Source organism: Pristiophorus japonicus, chromosome 5 (assembly GCF_044704955.1).
Source record: "Pristiophorus japonicus isolate sPriJap1 chromosome 5, sPriJap1.hap1, whole genome shotgun sequence".
Lineage (NCBI taxonomy): Eukaryota > Metazoa > Chordata > Chondrichthyes > Pristiophoridae > Pristiophorus > Pristiophorus japonicus.
Window position 1 is genome coordinate 205,045,283 of NC_091981.1, and position 18,632 is coordinate 205,063,914.

Genomic DNA, 18,632 nt, shown 5'->3' on the forward strand with positions numbered 1-18,632 from the left:
TTATACTGCATCTGCCATGCATTTTCCCACTCACCGAACCTGTCCAAGTCACCCTGCAGCCTGTTAGCGTCCTCCTCACAGCTCACACCGGCACCCAGTTTAGTGTCATCTGCAAACTTGGAGATATTACACACTCTTCCTTCATCCAAATCGTTAATGTATATTGTAAAGAGCTGGGGTCCCAACACTGAGCCCTGCGGCACTCCACTAGTCACTGCCTGCCATTCTGAAAATACCCGTTTACCCCGACTCTCTGCTTCCTATCTGCCAACCAGTTCTCTATCCACATCAGTATATTACCCCCAATACCATGTGCTTTGATTTTGCACAACAATCTCTTGTGTGGGACCTTGTCAAAAGCCTTCTGAAAGTCCAAATACACCACATCCACTGGTTCTCCCTTGTCCACTCTGCTAGTTACATCCTCAAAAAATTCCAGAAGATTTGTCAAGCATGATTTCCCTTTCATAAATCCATGCTGACTTGATCCGATCCTGTCACTGCTTTCCAAATGCGCTGCTATTTTGTCCTTCATGATCGATTCCAACATTTTCCCCACTACTGATGTCAAGCTAACCGGTCTATAATTACCTGTTTTCTCTCTCCCTTTTTTAAAAAGTGGTGCTACATTAGCTACCCTCCCGTCCATAGGAACTGATCCAGAGTCGATGGACTGTTGGAAAATGATCACCAATGCATCCACTATTTCTAGGGCCACTTCCTTGAGCACTCTGGGATGCAGACTATCAGACCCCGGGGATTTATCAGCCTTCAATCTCATCAATTTCCCTAACACAATTTCCTGCTTAATAAGTATATCCTTCAGTTCCTCCTCCTCACTAGACCCACTGTCCCCTCGTACCTTCGGAATGTTATTTGTATCTTCTTTCGTGAAGGCAGAACCGTGGGGGAAATGTTGGAATCAATCATGAAGGACGAAATAGCAGCGCATTTGGAAAGCGGTGACAGGATCGGATCAAGTTAGCATGGATTTATGAAAGGGAAATCATGCTTGATGAATCTTCTGGAATTTATTGAGGATGTAACTAGCAGTATTGGCCTGCAATTTCTTTGTTCCCCATTATAATTTCACCTGAATCTGACTGCAAGGGACCTATGTTTGTCTTTACTAACCTTTTTCTCTTCAAATCTATAGAAGCTTTTGCAGTCAATTTTTATATTCCCTGCAAGCTTCCTCTCGTACTCTATTTTCCCCCTCTTAATTAAACCCTTAGTCCTCCTCTGTTGAATTCTAAATTTCTCCCAGTCCTCAGGTTTGTTGCTTTTTCTAGACAATTTATATGCCTCTTCCTTGGCTTTAACACTATCCTTAATTTCCTTTGTTAGCCATGGTTGAGCCACCTTCCCAGTTTAATTTTTACTCCAGACAGGGATGTACGATTGTTGAAGTTCATCCATGTGATCTTTAAATGTTTGCCATTGCTTATCCACCGTCGACCCTTTTAGTATCGTTTGCCAGTCTATTCTAGCCAATTCACGCCTCATACCGTCGAAGTTACCTTTCCTTAAGTTCAGGACCCTAGTTTCCGAATTAACTTTGTCACTCTCCATCTTAATAAGGAATTCTACCATATTATGGTCACTTTTCCCCCAAGGGGCCTCTCACAACAAGATTGCTAATTAGTCCCTTCTCATTACACAATACCCAGTCTAGGATGGCCAGCTCCCTGGTTGGTTCCTCGACATATTGGTCTAAAAAAATCCCTAATACACTCCAGGAACTCCTCCTCCATCGCATTGCTACCAGTTAGGTTAGCCCAATCAATGTGTAGATTAAAGTCGCCTATGATTACTGTTATATCTTTATTGCAAACATCCCTGATTTCTTGTTTGATGCTGTCTCCAACCTCACTACTACTATTTGGTGGTCTATACACAACACCTACTCGCGTTTTCTGCCCTTTGGAATTCCGCAGCTCCACCCATACCGATTCCACATCATCCACGCTAATGTCCTTCCTTACAATTGCATTGATTTCATCTTTAACCAGCAACGCCACCCCGCCTCCTTTTCCTTTCTGTCTATCCTTCCTAAATGCTGAATACCCTTGGATGTTGAGTTCCCAACCTTGGTCCCCCTGGAGCCATGTCTCCGTGATGCCAATCACATCGTATCTGTTAACTGTTATCTGCGCAGTTAATTCGTCCACCTTATTCCGAATACTCCTCGCATTGAGGCACAGATCCTTCAGGCTTGTTTTTTTAACACACTTTGCCCCTTTAGAATTTTGCTGTAATGTGGCCCTTTTTATTTTTTGCCTTGGGTTTCTCTGCCCTCCATTTTTGCTATTCTCATTTCTATATTTTGCTTCTGCCTCCTTTTTATTTCCCTCTGTCTCCATGCATAGGTTCCCATCCCCTGCCATATTAGTTTAACTCCTCCCCAACAGCACTAGCAAACATGCCCCCTAGGATATTGGTTCTAGGTGCAGACTGTCTGGTTTGTACTGGTCCCACCTACACCAGAACCGGTTCCAATGTCCCAGGAATTTGAATCCCTCCCTTCTGCACCACTCCAAGCGACGTATTCATCTGAGCTATCTTGCAATTCCTTCTCTGACTAGCACGTGGCACTGGTAGCAATCCTGAGATTACTACTTTTGAGGTCCTACTTTTTAATTTAGCTCCTAGCTCCCTAAATTCGCCTCGTAGGACCTCATCCTGTTTTTTACTTATGTCATTGGTACCTATATGCGCCACGATAACTGGCTATTCATCCTCCCTTTTCAGAATGTCCTGCACCTGCTCCGAGACATCCTTGACCCTTGCAACAGGGAGGCAACATACCATCCTGGAGTCTCGGTTGCGGCCGCAGAAACGCCTATCTATTCCCCTTACAATTGAATCCTCTATCACTATCGCTCACCCACTCTTTTTCCTGCCCTCAAGTGCGGCAGAGCCAGCCATGGTGCCATGAACTTGGATGCTGTTGCTCCCCCCTGATGAGTCATCCCCCTCAACAGTACTCAAAGCGGTGCATCTGTTTTGCAGGGGGATGACCGCAGGGGATCCCGGCACTACCTTCCTTGCACTGCTCTTCCTGTTAGTCTTCCATTCCCTATCTGGCTGTGTACCCTTTACCTGCGATAAGACCAACTCACTAAACGTGCTATTCACGTCATTCTCAGCATCGTGCATGCTCCAGAGTGAATCCAACTGCAGCTCCAGTTCTGCAACGCTGTTCGTCAGGAGCTGGAGGCGGATACACTTCCCGCACACGTAGTCGTCGGGGTGATTTCCCACATAGTACAGGAGGAGCATAACATGTGTCTGAGCTCTGCTGCCATGACTTAACCCTTGGATACACTTAAATTGGCAACAACAATGCTAAATGTTACTCACTGATATAGAAACGAAGAAAGAAAAACTACTTACCATTCACTTACTCCCTTGGCTGTGACGTCACCTTTCTATTTCTTTCTACTTTTTTGCCTTCTCCCTGTAGCTGCACAAGCTGGCCTTTATAGGCCTCTTATCGACCCCGGACTCACGCCTCAGTGACGCACCTCCTGACTGCTGAACTCGCGGCCTTTATAGGCCTCTTGCCGACCCCGGACTCACGCCTCTCCATGCACCCTCCCGACTGCTGAACTCGCGGCCTTTATAGGCCTCTCGCCGACCCCGGACTGACGCCTCTCCACGCAGTGGGAGGATACAACAGAAGCCAGAGCTGGCAGAGCAAATGCGTACACTAACATTCAAGTGTGGTGGAGTTGTGGAGGTAGAGAGGAATGGGATTGTACAGGGACTTGTAGATGAGGATAAGAATTTTGAATTCAATGCTAGGAGGGATGGGGATACATTGGAGGGCAGTGAGCAGGGATTGGGACTCTCTGCAAGATAGGATTTGGGCAGTGAAGTTTTATACTAAAATGAGTAAATGTTACTGTCAAGGAGCTGCACCTCACAGATCAGGGTGTACTGGTCTCAGCAAAACTGCTCCATTGTCACCTCTTGTGTTAGGCTGGTTGTATTTTACGCTCAAAAAATGCTTCTATGATATAGCTAGAAATCTCTCATTTTTCAGTTTCTGGCATCCAGATTGCATACAGCATTAACCAAAGCAGATTGTAAAGTTTCATCTGGCAGACTTAAATACCTCCCCCTGCACTGGATTTTTCTGCTTCAACACCAGTCAACTCATTGACCTCTGAATGAGATTTCTAATAAACTCTAAGCATTTTTGTGCTGTGGAACTATGTTGAGATTGGTTGTGCATCTTTCTTTAGGATCCTTGCAAGCAACGTAAGGAATATGTTCCTCCCATTAGTCTAGGATAGGTTGCAAATATGAAAGGACAGTGTGCCAATCCACAGCAGCACACAGTCCTCCATCAATAGTTCTCTAGCACGTAACTGAGATGCAAAGCTCTGAAATAGAATCTTTTTATATTAATTATGAGTTTAGTTCTCATAATTCTCAGTTCTCATATCTGGAGGACATAGAGATATGGATATATTGAGTATGTAGTTTTTAATAACAAAAACGATATAAATATTGAAAATAACAAAGGAAAAAGTACCTGAATAAATATAGCCTTGTTGCTTAATATTGACCACTCATCGAGCATAAATTTTTGATCAAGAAAGGGCGTTCAGGCCATCAAATCCATTTCCTTCAATAGATGGCATATAACTTGCACTAACACAGACTCTACCTGATTTATTTTAATCTCCTGCAGGAGGTCATGACAGGTAAAACTTAAATATAATTGAACTTGGTGAAACCTCTCCCTTTCTAACCAATGAAAGCAGATATCATTCTACCACTGCAATTATCATTATTTGGTTGTGTTCCACAGATGGCATTTCCAAGTCCCAGCACCATGGAAATCATTGTGTTTCATAGAGTATGTAATCATCTATGCCTGTACTTTTCCTTATAATTTTCAATCCCATTTCTAATAAAGCATTCATGCATAATTTATTGTATTACTACTCAGCAATATTCCCCTTTAAGCTGATGTCCTGCCTGCCTGTTCAGTAGTTCAAATGGTCATAAAGATCCCATGGCACTATTTGAAAAAGAACAGTTTTCCAGATTCATAGTGAATCACTTACTGATACCAACCATTTAAAAAAAAAACTGAATTCAAATTCTCAAACTGCCATAATGAGATTTGAACTTGTGTTCTCTGGATTACTAGTCGAATAACATAACCGCAACATTACTGTACTCCACCTTGCCAACAACTCCTCGCCTACATTCCTCAATACACATAAGAAAAAATCAGATTACAAAAGCAAAATACTGCGACTGCTGGAAATCTGAAATAAAAATAGAAAATGCTGGAAATACTCAGCAGGTCAGGCAGCATCTGTGAAGAGAGAAACAGAGTTAACATTTCAGGTCGATGACCTTTTGTCAGAACTGAAGGAAAAACAGATTAACTGGTCATTTGGCTTATTATTCGTTGAGGTTTTGATATGTACAGTTAGTTGTCAACCGTGTCTCAGTGATAGCACTCTCACTTCCTGAGTTAGAAGGTTGTAGGTTCCACTCCATAAATTTCAGCACATAATCTAGGCTGACAGAGGGAGTGCTGCACTGTTTGAGGTGCTATTCTCAGATGTGATAAGCTGAGGCCCCATCTTGAGTGGACGTAAAAGACCCCATAGCACTATTTGAAGAAGAGCAGGATCTTGGCAAACATTTGTCGCTCAACCAGCACGTTGGCCTTTATCTCGAAGGTTGGAATTCAAGGCCCCAAGTTTCCACATGATTTGCTCCTGATTTTTAGGAGCAACTGGTGCAGAACGGTGTATCTTCGAAATCGGAATTCTCCACATTTAGCTTGCTCCAGTTCTAGTCAGGTAGAACAGTTTCACTTTGGAACAGAATTTTTTTTTCAAAAGGGGGCGTGTCCGGCCACTTACGCCTGATTTCCAAGTTTTGTGAGTGAAAACTTACTCCAAACTAACTTAGAATGGAGTAAGTGAAGATTTTTGTACGCTTGAAAAAACCTTGTCTACACTTTAGAAAATCAGGCGTAGGTTACAAATTAGGCATAGGGAACGAGGTGGGGTGAGGGGGGGGGAGGGAAGTCATTAAATTCTACAATCAATCCTTAGTTATACTTATACAAATATTATACAAATAAATCCAACCTGAATAAAAATTTATAAGCAAAGAAAAGATTAAATAAACCATGTTCCTACCTGTGTGAAAGTGCTTCAGGCAGGCCTTTCATGTTGGAGACAGGCAGCGGTGTGGCGCAGTGTCTCGACGGCAACGGCAGCAAGCTTCGAGCTGAGCTGCAGTGCTTGAGGCAGGCCTTCATTCTTTTCGTGGCTGGCCGCGAAGAAGCAGCACCGGACGGACCTGAGGCCATTCGGCCATGAGATATCAGCAGCGTCAGTGGCTGGCCGGCAGCCGAAGAATCAGCGGACCGATGTGAGGCCATTCGGCCATGAGATAGCAGCGGCGTCAGTGGCTGGCCGGCAGCCGAAGAATCAACACAGGACACACGCAGCTCATTAAGGTTCTTGAGGGCATTCGGCCACGCTTTAGGGGCGGCGTCCAAAGATACAGCAGCAGCCTTCGAGCTGTGAGGGGGACTGAGGCCATTTGGACGAAGAGGCAGCCACATCGACAGTTTTATATTTAAATTTGCAGAATGGGTGCTGCATTGTCAACACCACATATTATGCAATGGTTTGTCATCAATTCACTGCATAGGAGAGAATTGATTGGAGCTCACCGCACCAGGAACGTCATAGCCCGTAGGTTGATGGGCAGGAGACCTTACCCACTCGACAATATCGAACCAGGCGCTCGTACCTGGACATGAGCGAGGCTGATTGTGTGAAAAGGCTGCGTTTTCGCAGAGAAGTTGTCACTGAGATCTGTGATATGGTGAGAGCAGATTTGCAGCCCAGAAGCAGAAGGACAACTGCCTTGTCTGTTGAAGTGAAGGTAACAGCTGCACTTTCTTTCTATGTCTTGGGATCGTTTCAGGCTACAACTGGAGATGTGTGTGCCATCTCTCAATGTGCAATACATGCCTGCGTTTACCAGGTCACGACTGCACTTTATGCGCGAAGGAATGACCATCAATTTCCCAATGACCGCACAAGCGATCCATGAGAGGGCTGTGGGCTTCTTCAGGATTGCCGGCTTCCCAAAGGTACAGGGCTGCATTGATTGTACCCACATAGCCTTGCGAGCACCCGTGGAGGAATCTGAGCAGTACTGAAATAGGAAAGGTTTCCACTCTATCAATGTGCAGCTCGTGTGTGACGACAAGCAGCGCATCATGTCAGTCGATGCGAGATACCCTGGCAACACCCACGATGCGTTCATCCTACGCGACAGCGTTCTATCTGACATGTTTGAGCAGCAGCCAGAAGGGTAGAGCTGGCTATTGGAAGACAAAGGGTACGGCCTGACCACCTGGCTCATGACGCCCATACGCGTGACAGGGACAGAAGCTGACCGTCAATACAACATGGCGCACATTGCGACGCGCAGCATCATTGAGAGGACCATTGGCATATTGAAACAGCGATTCCGATGCCTGGACCATTCCGGAGGACAGTTGCAATACTCTCCTCAGATTGTCGGTCACTTCACTGTTGTGTGCTGCATGCTTCATAACTTAGCCATCATGAGGCAGCAGGAGCTGATAGTGGAACCCGAAGACCGACGTAAGGGTCCAGTGCATGATGATAGTATTACGGAAGACCAGGATGTGGATGATAACGACAATCAGGAAAGCATGCAAGTGCCTGATGCCGGAGCACGAGGTCGGAGGAGGGCCGTCCATCGTGCCCCTTTAACGATTGCACGAGACTTGCGCCAGCAGCTCATCCGTGAACGCTTCAACTACTGATGCCTGAGGGCTCTGCGACCACTTTTGCATATGGACATGTTTATTCTTTGCAGTTGTTCCTATGTTGTGTTGTGTTAATGGAACATGAAACAGTTTTAATGAAAAAATATTTTATTGAAAAGTTAACGTCACTAATAAAATATTTGTTGTATCAAACTATACTTTTTAATATGACTCTTGAAGATCACTTAAAAACCATAAGATCCCTTATAAGTTGTAAAGTTACAAAACTTACAAAACAATTTCAATTTGAAAAACGCTACTACAGCTACATCAAGAACAAGAACAAAAGCAGCAAAGAAAGGCTGCAACCATGTCTCATCCATATTTCAGTGAATATTCACTTCCTCATGGGGGTGTCATTTGATTGGCTGGGCTGTGTGCCCTTATTGCAGCAGCTACCTCAACCAGGCCCTCCCTGACGGCCTGTGCCGACACTTGCATGCCCTCCCTGATGGCCTGTGCCGTAATTTGCATGCCCTCCCTGACGGCCTATGCCGTCGATTGCACTCCCTCGGACATTCCCTCCCGAAGTTCCCGTGTCATTACTGCTATTTCTTCCGTCAGGACCGTCAACTCTTCACCTACTGCATTGACGCCACCGATGTGTGATCGGGTAAGCTCATTGGTCTCCATACCCAATGCCACAACCTGAGTCGCATCTGTTGCACGCTGCATCTCAGGAGATCGTGTCTCCAATCTCCTCCTCTGCCTGGGTCTGCCTTGTGGCACCACTACACAGGGAGGCGCGGGCACGGACGGTGGGACGCTCTGTGTTGCAGACGGCAGAACTAGAGGGAGAGGCTCGGGCTGGAACGGTAGGACGCTCGGTGTTCCAGACGACAGCACTCAAGTGCAAGCCGTGGGCTGGGATGTTGGATGAATGGGTGTAAACTGCTCCATGATATCAGCAGCAACACTGGGACCCGAAGCGTCGGAATCAAAACCATTGTAGGTGGAACCAGGACCTATGCGAGAGGGAGGCGCAGGCTGGGACGGTAGTGCACTGACTGTAGAATGCTGCATTATACCAGCAGCACCACTGGGACCTGCAACATCGGAAGCAAAACCATGGAAGGTGGAACCAAGACCTATGCTCGGGGTTGAAACTCTGATGCTCCTTGATGGGGGCTCATAAACATTAAATTGGAAGCTCTCCCCTGCAGACATTTCAGTCATCGCTGCCATCATCCAGTCTGGATCGTCCGCAGCTGGTTATACTGGTTCTTGTTCAGGACCCTCAGGGTTGGCAGCAGCAGCATCGTCATCATCATCATCATCATCATGTTCTGCAAAATACATCAGAACAGTCAAATGCTTAACAGCAAGGGAGTGGGCGGGGTGGGTGGCATGAGTACTCTCTCATATAGCAGGCCAGGCAGCAGATTGATTTAAAGGGCCATGATGCATTTTCAGGACTTGCCCTCTTCCTCGCGTGCAGGCCCAGCTTGTGCTGTACTAATTGCTTTTCTCCATGTACGACGACTCACAGCAGCTACCCTTTGTTCCAAGGGTGTCAGTGGATGCAGATTGGGCACGCCTCCTCCTGTCCGATTTGCCTCCCTTTTGTTGTGGGCCAATTTCTTCTGCAAAGAGTAAAATATAACTTTTTACAGAGTGTGTCAGTCTGCAAGGTGGGACATACAGATAGCCAGGTTACAATTACGATTAAATTAAAAATGGGAAATATTACTTACACTAACTACTTGACCAAGGTCCTGCCATTTTTTTTTACACTGACTTCCAGATCTCCTGGTATGCACCACTGCGCAGTAATCTTCAACTTGGTTCCAGCCTTTCTTCATTTCTTTTGGTGGCACTTTTATGCGACCTCTGTTGCTGGTATCTAGCTCCTGCCATCTCTGCTCAATTACGTTGACTAATATTTCCACTTCCTCATGCAAGAAATTCTTTGTTCTTGGTGGACATTGATCCATTGCAAAGTTGAATTGGCACTCTTATTTCTCCAAACACAGTCCTGAATTTGCATGCACCAATGCAGCACCGGTTCTGCAAGTTTAGCAGTGAAAAGCTGAACTCTCTGATTTCAGCAGGTGATTTATTCACCAGTGCTGCTAAAAGCACTCCCTCACACACAGAAATATCAAAAAAAATTAAATTACAAGCCTTTGCAGGGGTCCAAGAAACAAATCTTCACTTTTTCTGCAGTATTTTTAAAAATGGCCGAGTGCCAATGTTTGTGTGAGACTGCGCATGCGCAGGGTTGCCGGCACCACGAAGGCTAATTTAAATTGTACCCGCCCCCTGCTGCTTCGAAAATCGGTGCGAATGTTAGGCTCCGCCCCCTGCTGCGAAGAGCGCGCCGCACCGCGCCAAGCAGACATCGAGCTCCAAGGAGCTCGAGAATATCGGATTTTTTTTTAGGCGCAGTTTTCGGCGCGAAAAACAGGCGCCCAGCTCGGAGGTGCACCGTTTTTGCCGCGGCACGAAACTTGGGGCCCAAAAGTGGAGTGCTGCTTCAGTTGTACAGGGCCTTGGTCAGACCCCATCTGGAGTACTGCGTTAAGTTTTGGGCACCAAACTTCAGGAAAGATATATTGGTCTTGGAAGGGGTACCGCACAGATTCCATTTCCTCCTGTAGAGAATCCAGAACAAGAGGGCATAATCTTAAAGTCAGAGCTAGGCTCTTTAGGAATGAAATCGGGAAGCAATTTTTCACAAAGTATAATGGAAATGCTGTTGATGCTGAATCAATTGAAATGTTCAAGACTGAGATCGATAGATTTTTGTTAGGCAAGGGTATCGAGAGTTATGGAGCAAAGGTGGGTGAACAGAGTTGAGGTACAGATCAGCCATGAACTAACTGAATGGTGGAGCAGGCTCGAGGGGCTGATTGGCCTACTTTTGTTCAATGTTCTTATGCTAAGTTGAATATTTTCTTGTCAGTAAATGTTTGGTACCACCAAATCAATAAAAACCTAGAAATTTAATGAATGTTGCATTTTGATGCATGTTTTGTATGTTTAAATACAAAGCTGTTAATTTGTAACCTAACTGAAATGGCATCCAAAATATGGGGCTGCAACTTGCACCCTGGAATTGAAGTTTTAAATGTAAAACTTAGTTTTTATGTGGTTGTCTTGGATTATCACAAGCTCAAATCTTTTTAGGAAACATTTTGTATTTAATTGAGTTTGCATTAATAATGTAAAAATGTTTTTCTACAAAATTCTACTTTTGTTAAAATAATTTATGCTTCTCCCCCTTCCCCCTCCCCCCCCCCCTCCCCCCTCCCCCCCCATGAGGTTTTTTATGTGGCTATATTATGCTGATTCTTAATACCATACTGTCGGGGAAAATGCATTTTGTAATATCTTATCACTTTCTTTGGACATCCCAAAAGTATTTTGCAATCAATTGGTTACTTTTGAAGTACAGTTACTTCAGTCAGAGATTGTAGCTAGGTGAGTGAATGACAAGATCATCTACTTTTGGCAGTGCCGGTTGAAATTAGATTATTTTACTCTTCTTTGAATATTGCCACGGAATCTTTTACATACACCTGAGTAACTTGGTTTAATATCTTGTCCAAAAGGCCGCATCTTCAACAAATGTAGTACTTCCTCAGTACTTCCCCAAGTGAAGTATCACCCAAGATTATGTGCTCCAGTCTATATATGACTTCATTGCAAAGGTTTGGTGATAGGAATCAAGAAGAATATAAACAAGATTGTTTCTATTAAATAAATATATTCTTTGTTGTAAACTGGGGCATTGTGTTTACTTTTAGCAGGAATATGTCATCAAGAAGGAAAGCAGACCATCTGGCGAGAACGGTCAACAATTTCCGCCAAGAGGTCGGTATAACTTGCATATTGGAGTGAAGGGGAAGATCTTACTTGTCGGGGAGCTTGTTGAATGTAGATTTCAAACTTCTGCTATCATTCTAGTGTGGAAGTCAATGCTATTGATTAGCACTGTATTGTGTTTTACTCGTAGTTTGTCAGGACAGATGCACCAACGTTGGCGTCCTCGACCAGGCCAATATCCCCAGCATCGAAGCACTGATCACACTTGATCAGCTTTGCTTGGCAGGCCACATTGTTCACATGCCAGACACGAGCCTCCCAAAGCAAGCGCTCTACTCTGAACTCCTTCATGGCAAATGAGCCAAAGGTGGGTAGCGGAAACGTTCCAAGGACACCCTCAAAGCCTCTCTGATAAAGTGCAACATCCCCACTGACACCTGGGAGACCCTGGCCAAAGACCGCCCTAAGTGGAGGAAGCGCATCCGGGAGGGCGCTGAGCACCTCGAGTCTCGTCACCGAGCGCATGCAGAAATCAAGCACAGGCAGCGGAAAGAGCATGTGTCAAACCAGTCCCACCCACCCCTTCCCTCAACGACTATCTGCCCCACCTGTGACAGAGACTGTGGTTCTCTTATTGGACTGTACAGCCACCTAAGAACTCCCTGCTAAGAGTGGAAGCAAGTCTTCCTTGATACCGAGGGACTGCCCATGATGATGTTCAGGGCAGTGAAACAAATTTGATCACCTGACATCATAATACCATCAGTTTTTCACCACTGTTATTTCATTGTTTGCTGCCACCTTTTGTACATGTGACATAAAGGCCAGTTTATGTGATGCTGATGCGAGGCTTTGGAAGAAATACTAAAAATTGAACATGTAAGATTTATAAACCTTTTTTTATATTAAAAAAAAGAATTTGAATCGAAACAAAATATTTCCTGATTTCAGAAATTTGATATTGTGCTCTGTCTGATGGAATTGTTGTCTGATATTTAGTCCAAGTATTTAGTAACAACCATATGGAGTTCCCCAATTAAGTTAGTGTATATAAAGGTTCATTTTACATAGAACGATGTTACGAAGCATAGTGCATACATTTGCAGATGTTAAATGGTTCACTTTATTTGCATGAATCTATTTGAATTACCTGTTGTATTGCACAGATCCTTAGGAAATATATTAGTTTATTACAGTAACAAATTGTATAATTTGTTTTCCTCAAAGCTATAATTTTATTTCTCAGATGTGTACATGCCAACTTGGGGGCACAATTTCTTCAATTCAATTTACGCTGGTCTCTACACCTATCTTGCCAGCGACAGCCTGTGTCACAATTTTCTGAGATCTCATCAGCATATGCCTGAATGTAAAAAGCATAGAACACGCTCCATCTATCTTCAAGTCCCTCTTTGTCTTATTGATGTTATGAAAATTGAAATTTGAAGCTATCAAATCATAATTTATGCACATTAAATGCAATATGTTTAAGAAAGTGCAATTCTAGAAGCCACAATTGAAGTGCCACAAATTATCTTGGCACCTTTGGGCTGGCCAAAGAGAAAAATCAATAAATGCTGTTCCTAGAAACATAGAAACATAGAAAATAGGTGCAGGAGTAGGCCATTCGGCCCTTCGAGCCTGCACTGCCATTCAATGAGTTCATGGCTGAGCATGCAACTTCAGTACCCCATTCCTGCTTTCTCGCCATACCCCTTGATTCCCCCTAGTAGTAACGACTACATCTAACTCCTTTTTTAATATATTTAGTGAATTGGCCTCAACAACTTTCTGTGGTAGAGAATTCCACAGGTCCACCACTCTGGGTGAAGAGGTTTCTCCTCATCTCGGTCCTAAATGGCTTACCCCTTATCCTTAGACTGTGACCCCTGGTTCTGGACTTCCCCAACATTGGGAACATTCTTCCTGCATCCACCCTGTCTAAACCTGTCAGAATTTTAAACGTTTCTATGAGATCCCCTCTCATCTAAACTCCAGTGAATACAAGCCCAGTTGATCCAGTCTTTCTTGATATGTCAGTCCCGCCATCCCGGGAATCAGTCTGGTGAACCTTCGCTGCACTCCCTCAATAGCAAGAATGTCCTTCCTCAAGTTAGGAGACCAAAACTGTACATAATACTCCAGGTGTGGCCTCACCAAGGCCCTGTACAACTGTAGTAACATCTCCCTGCCCCTGTACTGAAATCCCCTCACTATGAAGGCCAACATGCCATTTGCTTTCTTAACCGCCTGCTGTACCTGCATGCCAACCTTCAATGCCTGATGTACCATGACACCCAGGTCTCGTTGCACCTCCACTTTTCCTAATCTGTTCCTGATTGTTATTCAATGACTCCAGCTGGAAAGTGCACAGGTGTGGATGTTTGAAGTTATCAGACTTAGCTTTGCACCCGCCACCCCCCCGCAATTGGTTGAATAGGCTGTTGAAAGTCACTGTCACACATGAAGAATGGCCAATGATCAGGCAGCAATAAGGTAGATCTCCTATACAAACTGACTGCATTTGCCTGCAAAAGAATAATTTGCATTTATGTAGTGCCTTTAACACAGAACATGTCCAGGGTGGTTCAGAGTCTTAACGAAACATCGATCCAAGGAAGGAGAGATTAGGAGGGGTGACCAAAAGCTTAATCAGAGATGGGTTTTGAGAAGGGCTTTAAAGGAGATGGAAAGGCAGAGGAGTGTAGGAAGGGGATTCTTGATTGTGGCTCCCAGAAGGCTGAAGGCACAACCACCAACGTTGGACCGAAGGGAGGGGGATATACAAGAGGCAAGAGGAATGGAGAGCTGGGGGATTGTAGGGCTGGGATAGGTTAGAGATAGAGCAGGGACACACTTGGGTTTTAAATTTGAAGACTAGAAGCCAATGTAGGACTGGGATGATGGACAAATGGTAGGATACTGGCAGGAATTTTGGATGAACTGAAGTTTATGGAGCATGAAAGATTGGAGGCTGGCCAAGAAGAGCATTGGAGTCGATGTGTCTGGTCGCATCAGAGACGTGAATGAGGGTTTCAGTGGAAGATGAGCTAAGATAGGGACAAACGTGGGCAATGTTACAAAGGTGAAAATAGGCAGTCTTTTGTGATGGTATGGTTTTGGAAGCTCAGCTTAGGGTTGAACAGGATACTGAGGTTATATACAGTCTGGTTCAGCCTGAGAAAGTGCCAGAGAGGAGAGAGGAGGATGGAACCCATGGTAAAGATATGTGCCCCGAATTTATGGTGGGTAATAACAAACTAACACAATTCGCTGTTATTACTCCTTACAAACTGACCAAGTTCAGGATTTAGCCGGCAATTGGTATAGTCATGAAAATCGGTGAAACTGACGACAAACTTAGGCTCTTCCGCAGTAATGTCGGTGTTAAATACCCCGTTAAAAGTTAGACCCTTTTGGATTAGGTGTAACTGGGGTTTTCTTTTTTAAGAGTATTGTCTGCTAAAAAAATGTTATTATCCAGAAAAATGATTATTAATTCTGGCATGTCAAATGTATCCATTTTAATAATGTAACATTTTTAAGAAACTTTTTTTTTATAAAAGTTTACAATTTTTTTTTAAGTTTGTTCATCTTTATTTCAGGTTTACCTTTTCCCCATGAGAGCCCCAATCTTTGTTTTGCTCTAACATTTTCAAAATGTTAGAATTTTAAGAGCTTCTTTGTCTGAGAATTTTGCCTTTTGATTGGCTGCTTCGACAGCTTGTTGACATCACTGCAGTTCACGTTAGGAATTCCCCATTAACTTGCACTGATCTCAACTGAATGTCTGAAAAGCCAAACTACTTGCTACAGAAATCGCAAGATCTTAGTGAGAAGCTTACTTCGGGGCCAGTGGCGAATGTCTGCTTCGCCGCTGACCGCACATTACAGGTCATGGATTTTGTGGCAATGACCACAGATGATGGCAATGCTTAGCTGGACAAAATTACACAGCATCCAGCACTAAATGTTAAACAAGCAGTCTTACTCGGAGGCAGTGGAGGGCTTGAAGAAGATGGCCAAGAGGTAGAACTGTTAATGTACGTATGGAAGCTAACCCACATCTGTCGATTGTCACCAAGGGGATAGCATACAGATGAGGAAGAAGAAGGGGCCGAAGCTGGATGTTTGGGGAATTCTGGAGATAAGTGTGGTGTGCTGAAAGGAGAAACCATTGCTAGAGATACTTTGCCTACAGTCAGCTAAGTATGAGTGGAACCATCTGAGGGCAGTCCCACAGAGCTGGATAATGGAGAAGTGTTATAGGAGGATGGTGGATAAAGACTGCAGAGGGGTTGAGGAGAATGAGGGGTGATAATGCATCATCTATAGAGAATGTCATTTGTTACTTTGATTAGGGCCGCCTTCTGCAATTGGAGGGGCAGAAAGCTGATTTGGAGAGATTCAAACAGGAAATTGTGGGAATGATAGACACTGATTTGGGAGACCAATAAAGTCAAGAACTGGAGAGGAAAAGGATGTTGGACATGGGGTAGTAGTTAGCCAGGACAAAGGGGTCAAGGATGTATTTTTTGAGGAGGAGGAGGAGGAGGAAGATGACAGTGGCGATGTCACTTAAAGTAATTTGCTGATTAAGGCACTGTGATTTGTTGACATGAAAGATGCTATATAAATGCATAGTCGTTTTCTTATGTGACAAATTGGTTACCCTAATCAAATCTGAAACAAATTAGACTGGAAATGTTTGATGAGAGAGTGCAAATAATCAGAAGGAATAGCTCTGCTAACTTGAAAATGTGTATTGTATGGGCTGATGCATTTAGGGAATGTGTAAAGCAAAGGAGTACTGCTTTTATGATATTGACTGGCACAGAGCCATGAAATGCAGTATATTCCTTTAAATTTGTAAATATGGTTAACTATTGTGAACAGAATGAGATGACATTTTCTTGGTGTTATTGTAAAAGAAATTGCTTAAAGCAATTTGTAATTCATGCAAGCTGATCTTGCAGTAGCCCACTGGAAATGTTATATTGGTTTTATTTTGAGGGTAGGCAATTTCTACACATAAATAGAATGTCTAATTCAGTATGGAATATTTATCTATACTTTACATTGGGAAAAAAAACCTCCCTCAATATAGAGACTGCAGTTAAAGTAGGAACAAAACAGAAAATTAATGCAATTACATACAACAGATGAAACCTGCTAATAGACATGTAGAGGAATTAATTTTGATTGTCAATACAATAAACTTTTATTTAATTTAGATGATTGCTGAAGCAAAAGTCTGTGGAATAGTTCATGAATCTGAAACCGTTAAAAGACTGCGCCTCGTGGTGATGAACAAAGATTTTTCCTTCAAAGCAGGACAGTGGTAAATAATCTTCAATTCAACATGAGAAGACTATGGGTCCGAAATTGAGCCTTTTATCACTGCAAATCACGTGGCCCGCCAACTTTTTGTAAAATGACCGCTGATAGCCCAATTGCCCTTTCGAGGTTTCCCAGCGGTGCCCCGATCCTCCCCCTACTGTTCCGCTGCTGCCGATCAGTGTTAATGCGTCATCACCGTGCGCATCGATGATCTTAACCCCCGACCCCTGGACAGCAAACTTCCGCTCTGAAAATCTTCGGCCCGCCTGGCGGTGCCAAAACGAGCTTTTTTGCAGAGGTCCATTGAGGCTGTGGACCTTCTGCAATGGCGGCGTGGCTCCCCTTGAGGCTCCGACCTACTGCCGCTGCAGCCATGTTTTTTTTCTCGGCCGACTGCCATATCGGCCCGACAATTATGTCCCTGTGTTCAGCCGGCCCGCCAACAGGCAACCTGGCACCCCCACTTGGGTGCCAGGTTACTGGCCTGGCCGAAACCCTCCCTGGTGGCCCAGTGGACCGAAGTTTTAAAAGTGCAAAGGCTCTCTCCTTTAAGTGAAGGGGAAAGCTGTGGTGACATGCTGACACCCTCAGGTGTTGCCACCGCCCCCATTTAAGAGCGATTTCCGGATCCAAATTTTTAAAAAAACAAAGCTCTAGAGGTGCCCTCAACCAGCATGGCAGTGAAAACACACAAAACAGGATGGGAGTGCCCCGTTTTGGGCGGGGGCCATTTCGGCCCCTATATCTTTTAATTAGGAATTCTTGTATAGCATGAATTCTTTTGGAGTTCAAAATACATTTAGCTTCAATGTCATCATCCTCCAACACACTGTACTAGAGCTACTGGTGTATAAACATCTGGGTGCTGACTTAAGTAGGTAAATATTACTCCAAAAAAGAATATTTATATTTTTTTAAATGCGGTTGTGATGTTAGCCTATAGAGTAAGCTTTGATCCACTAACACAATATTTGGGCAAGTCTCAATATTAATTTGATCAAAATAGTAGTTGCATTTCTTTGCGATGTTTCTGAACTGTTGTAGTTGGGGTGACCCCTCCTTTCTCCCACCTGATTTTGCATTGGCGGCGGGGGAGGGAAGGGAATGGAGGGAAGTGGGAAAGAGGAAATAAGGCTCAAGAATGCTTGCCAATAAAAGCACTGTCAGTAGAAAAAGTCAAGTTTTTACAAAATGGCAAAAATAAGCTGAGCCAAGGAAAACTAAAACCATCTTTCAGCTTCCACAAACACCTATGCATACATAACTGAAGTTAGCACCATTTAATCTGCTCAGTTGTTACCTCCGGCTAAACATAGAAACATAGAAAATAGGTGCAGGAGTAGGCCATTCGCCCCTTCGAGCCTGCACCACCATTCAATAAAATCATGCCTGATCATTCACCTCAGTACCCCTTGATCCCTTTAGCCTCAAGGGCCATATCTAACTCCTTCTTGAATATATCCAATGAACTGGCATCAACGACTCTCTGGTAGGGAAATTTCATAGGTTAACAACTCTGAGTGGAGAAGTTTCTCCTCATCTCAATCCAAAATGGCTGACCCTTTATCCTTAGATTGTGACCCCTGGTTCTGGATTCCCCAACATCGGGAACATTCTTCCTGCATCAAACCTGGCCAGTCCCGTCAGAATTTTCTATGTTTCTATGAGA

At 44.1% G+C, this 18,632-nt stretch overlaps 1 protein-coding gene across 2 annotated transcripts in view; it reads left to right on the top strand.

The window, feature by feature from the left end:
* Positions 1-18,632, top strand: part of oxnad1 (oxidoreductase NAD-binding domain containing 1) — a 66,535-nt gene that overhangs the window by 2,090 nt on the left and 45,813 nt on the right. Inside the window, exons 2-3 of one of the 2 annotated variants that reach the window (XM_070881243.1) lie at positions 11,608-11,671; positions 16,858-16,964. In XM_070881243.1, coding sequence (XP_070737344.1) covers positions 11,608-11,671; positions 16,858-16,964 — 171 coding nt within the window. Of the gene's footprint in view, positions 1-11,604; positions 11,672-16,857; positions 16,965-18,632 lie in introns of both variants that reach the window. The other variant, XM_070881242.1, reaches the window with a different exon arrangement.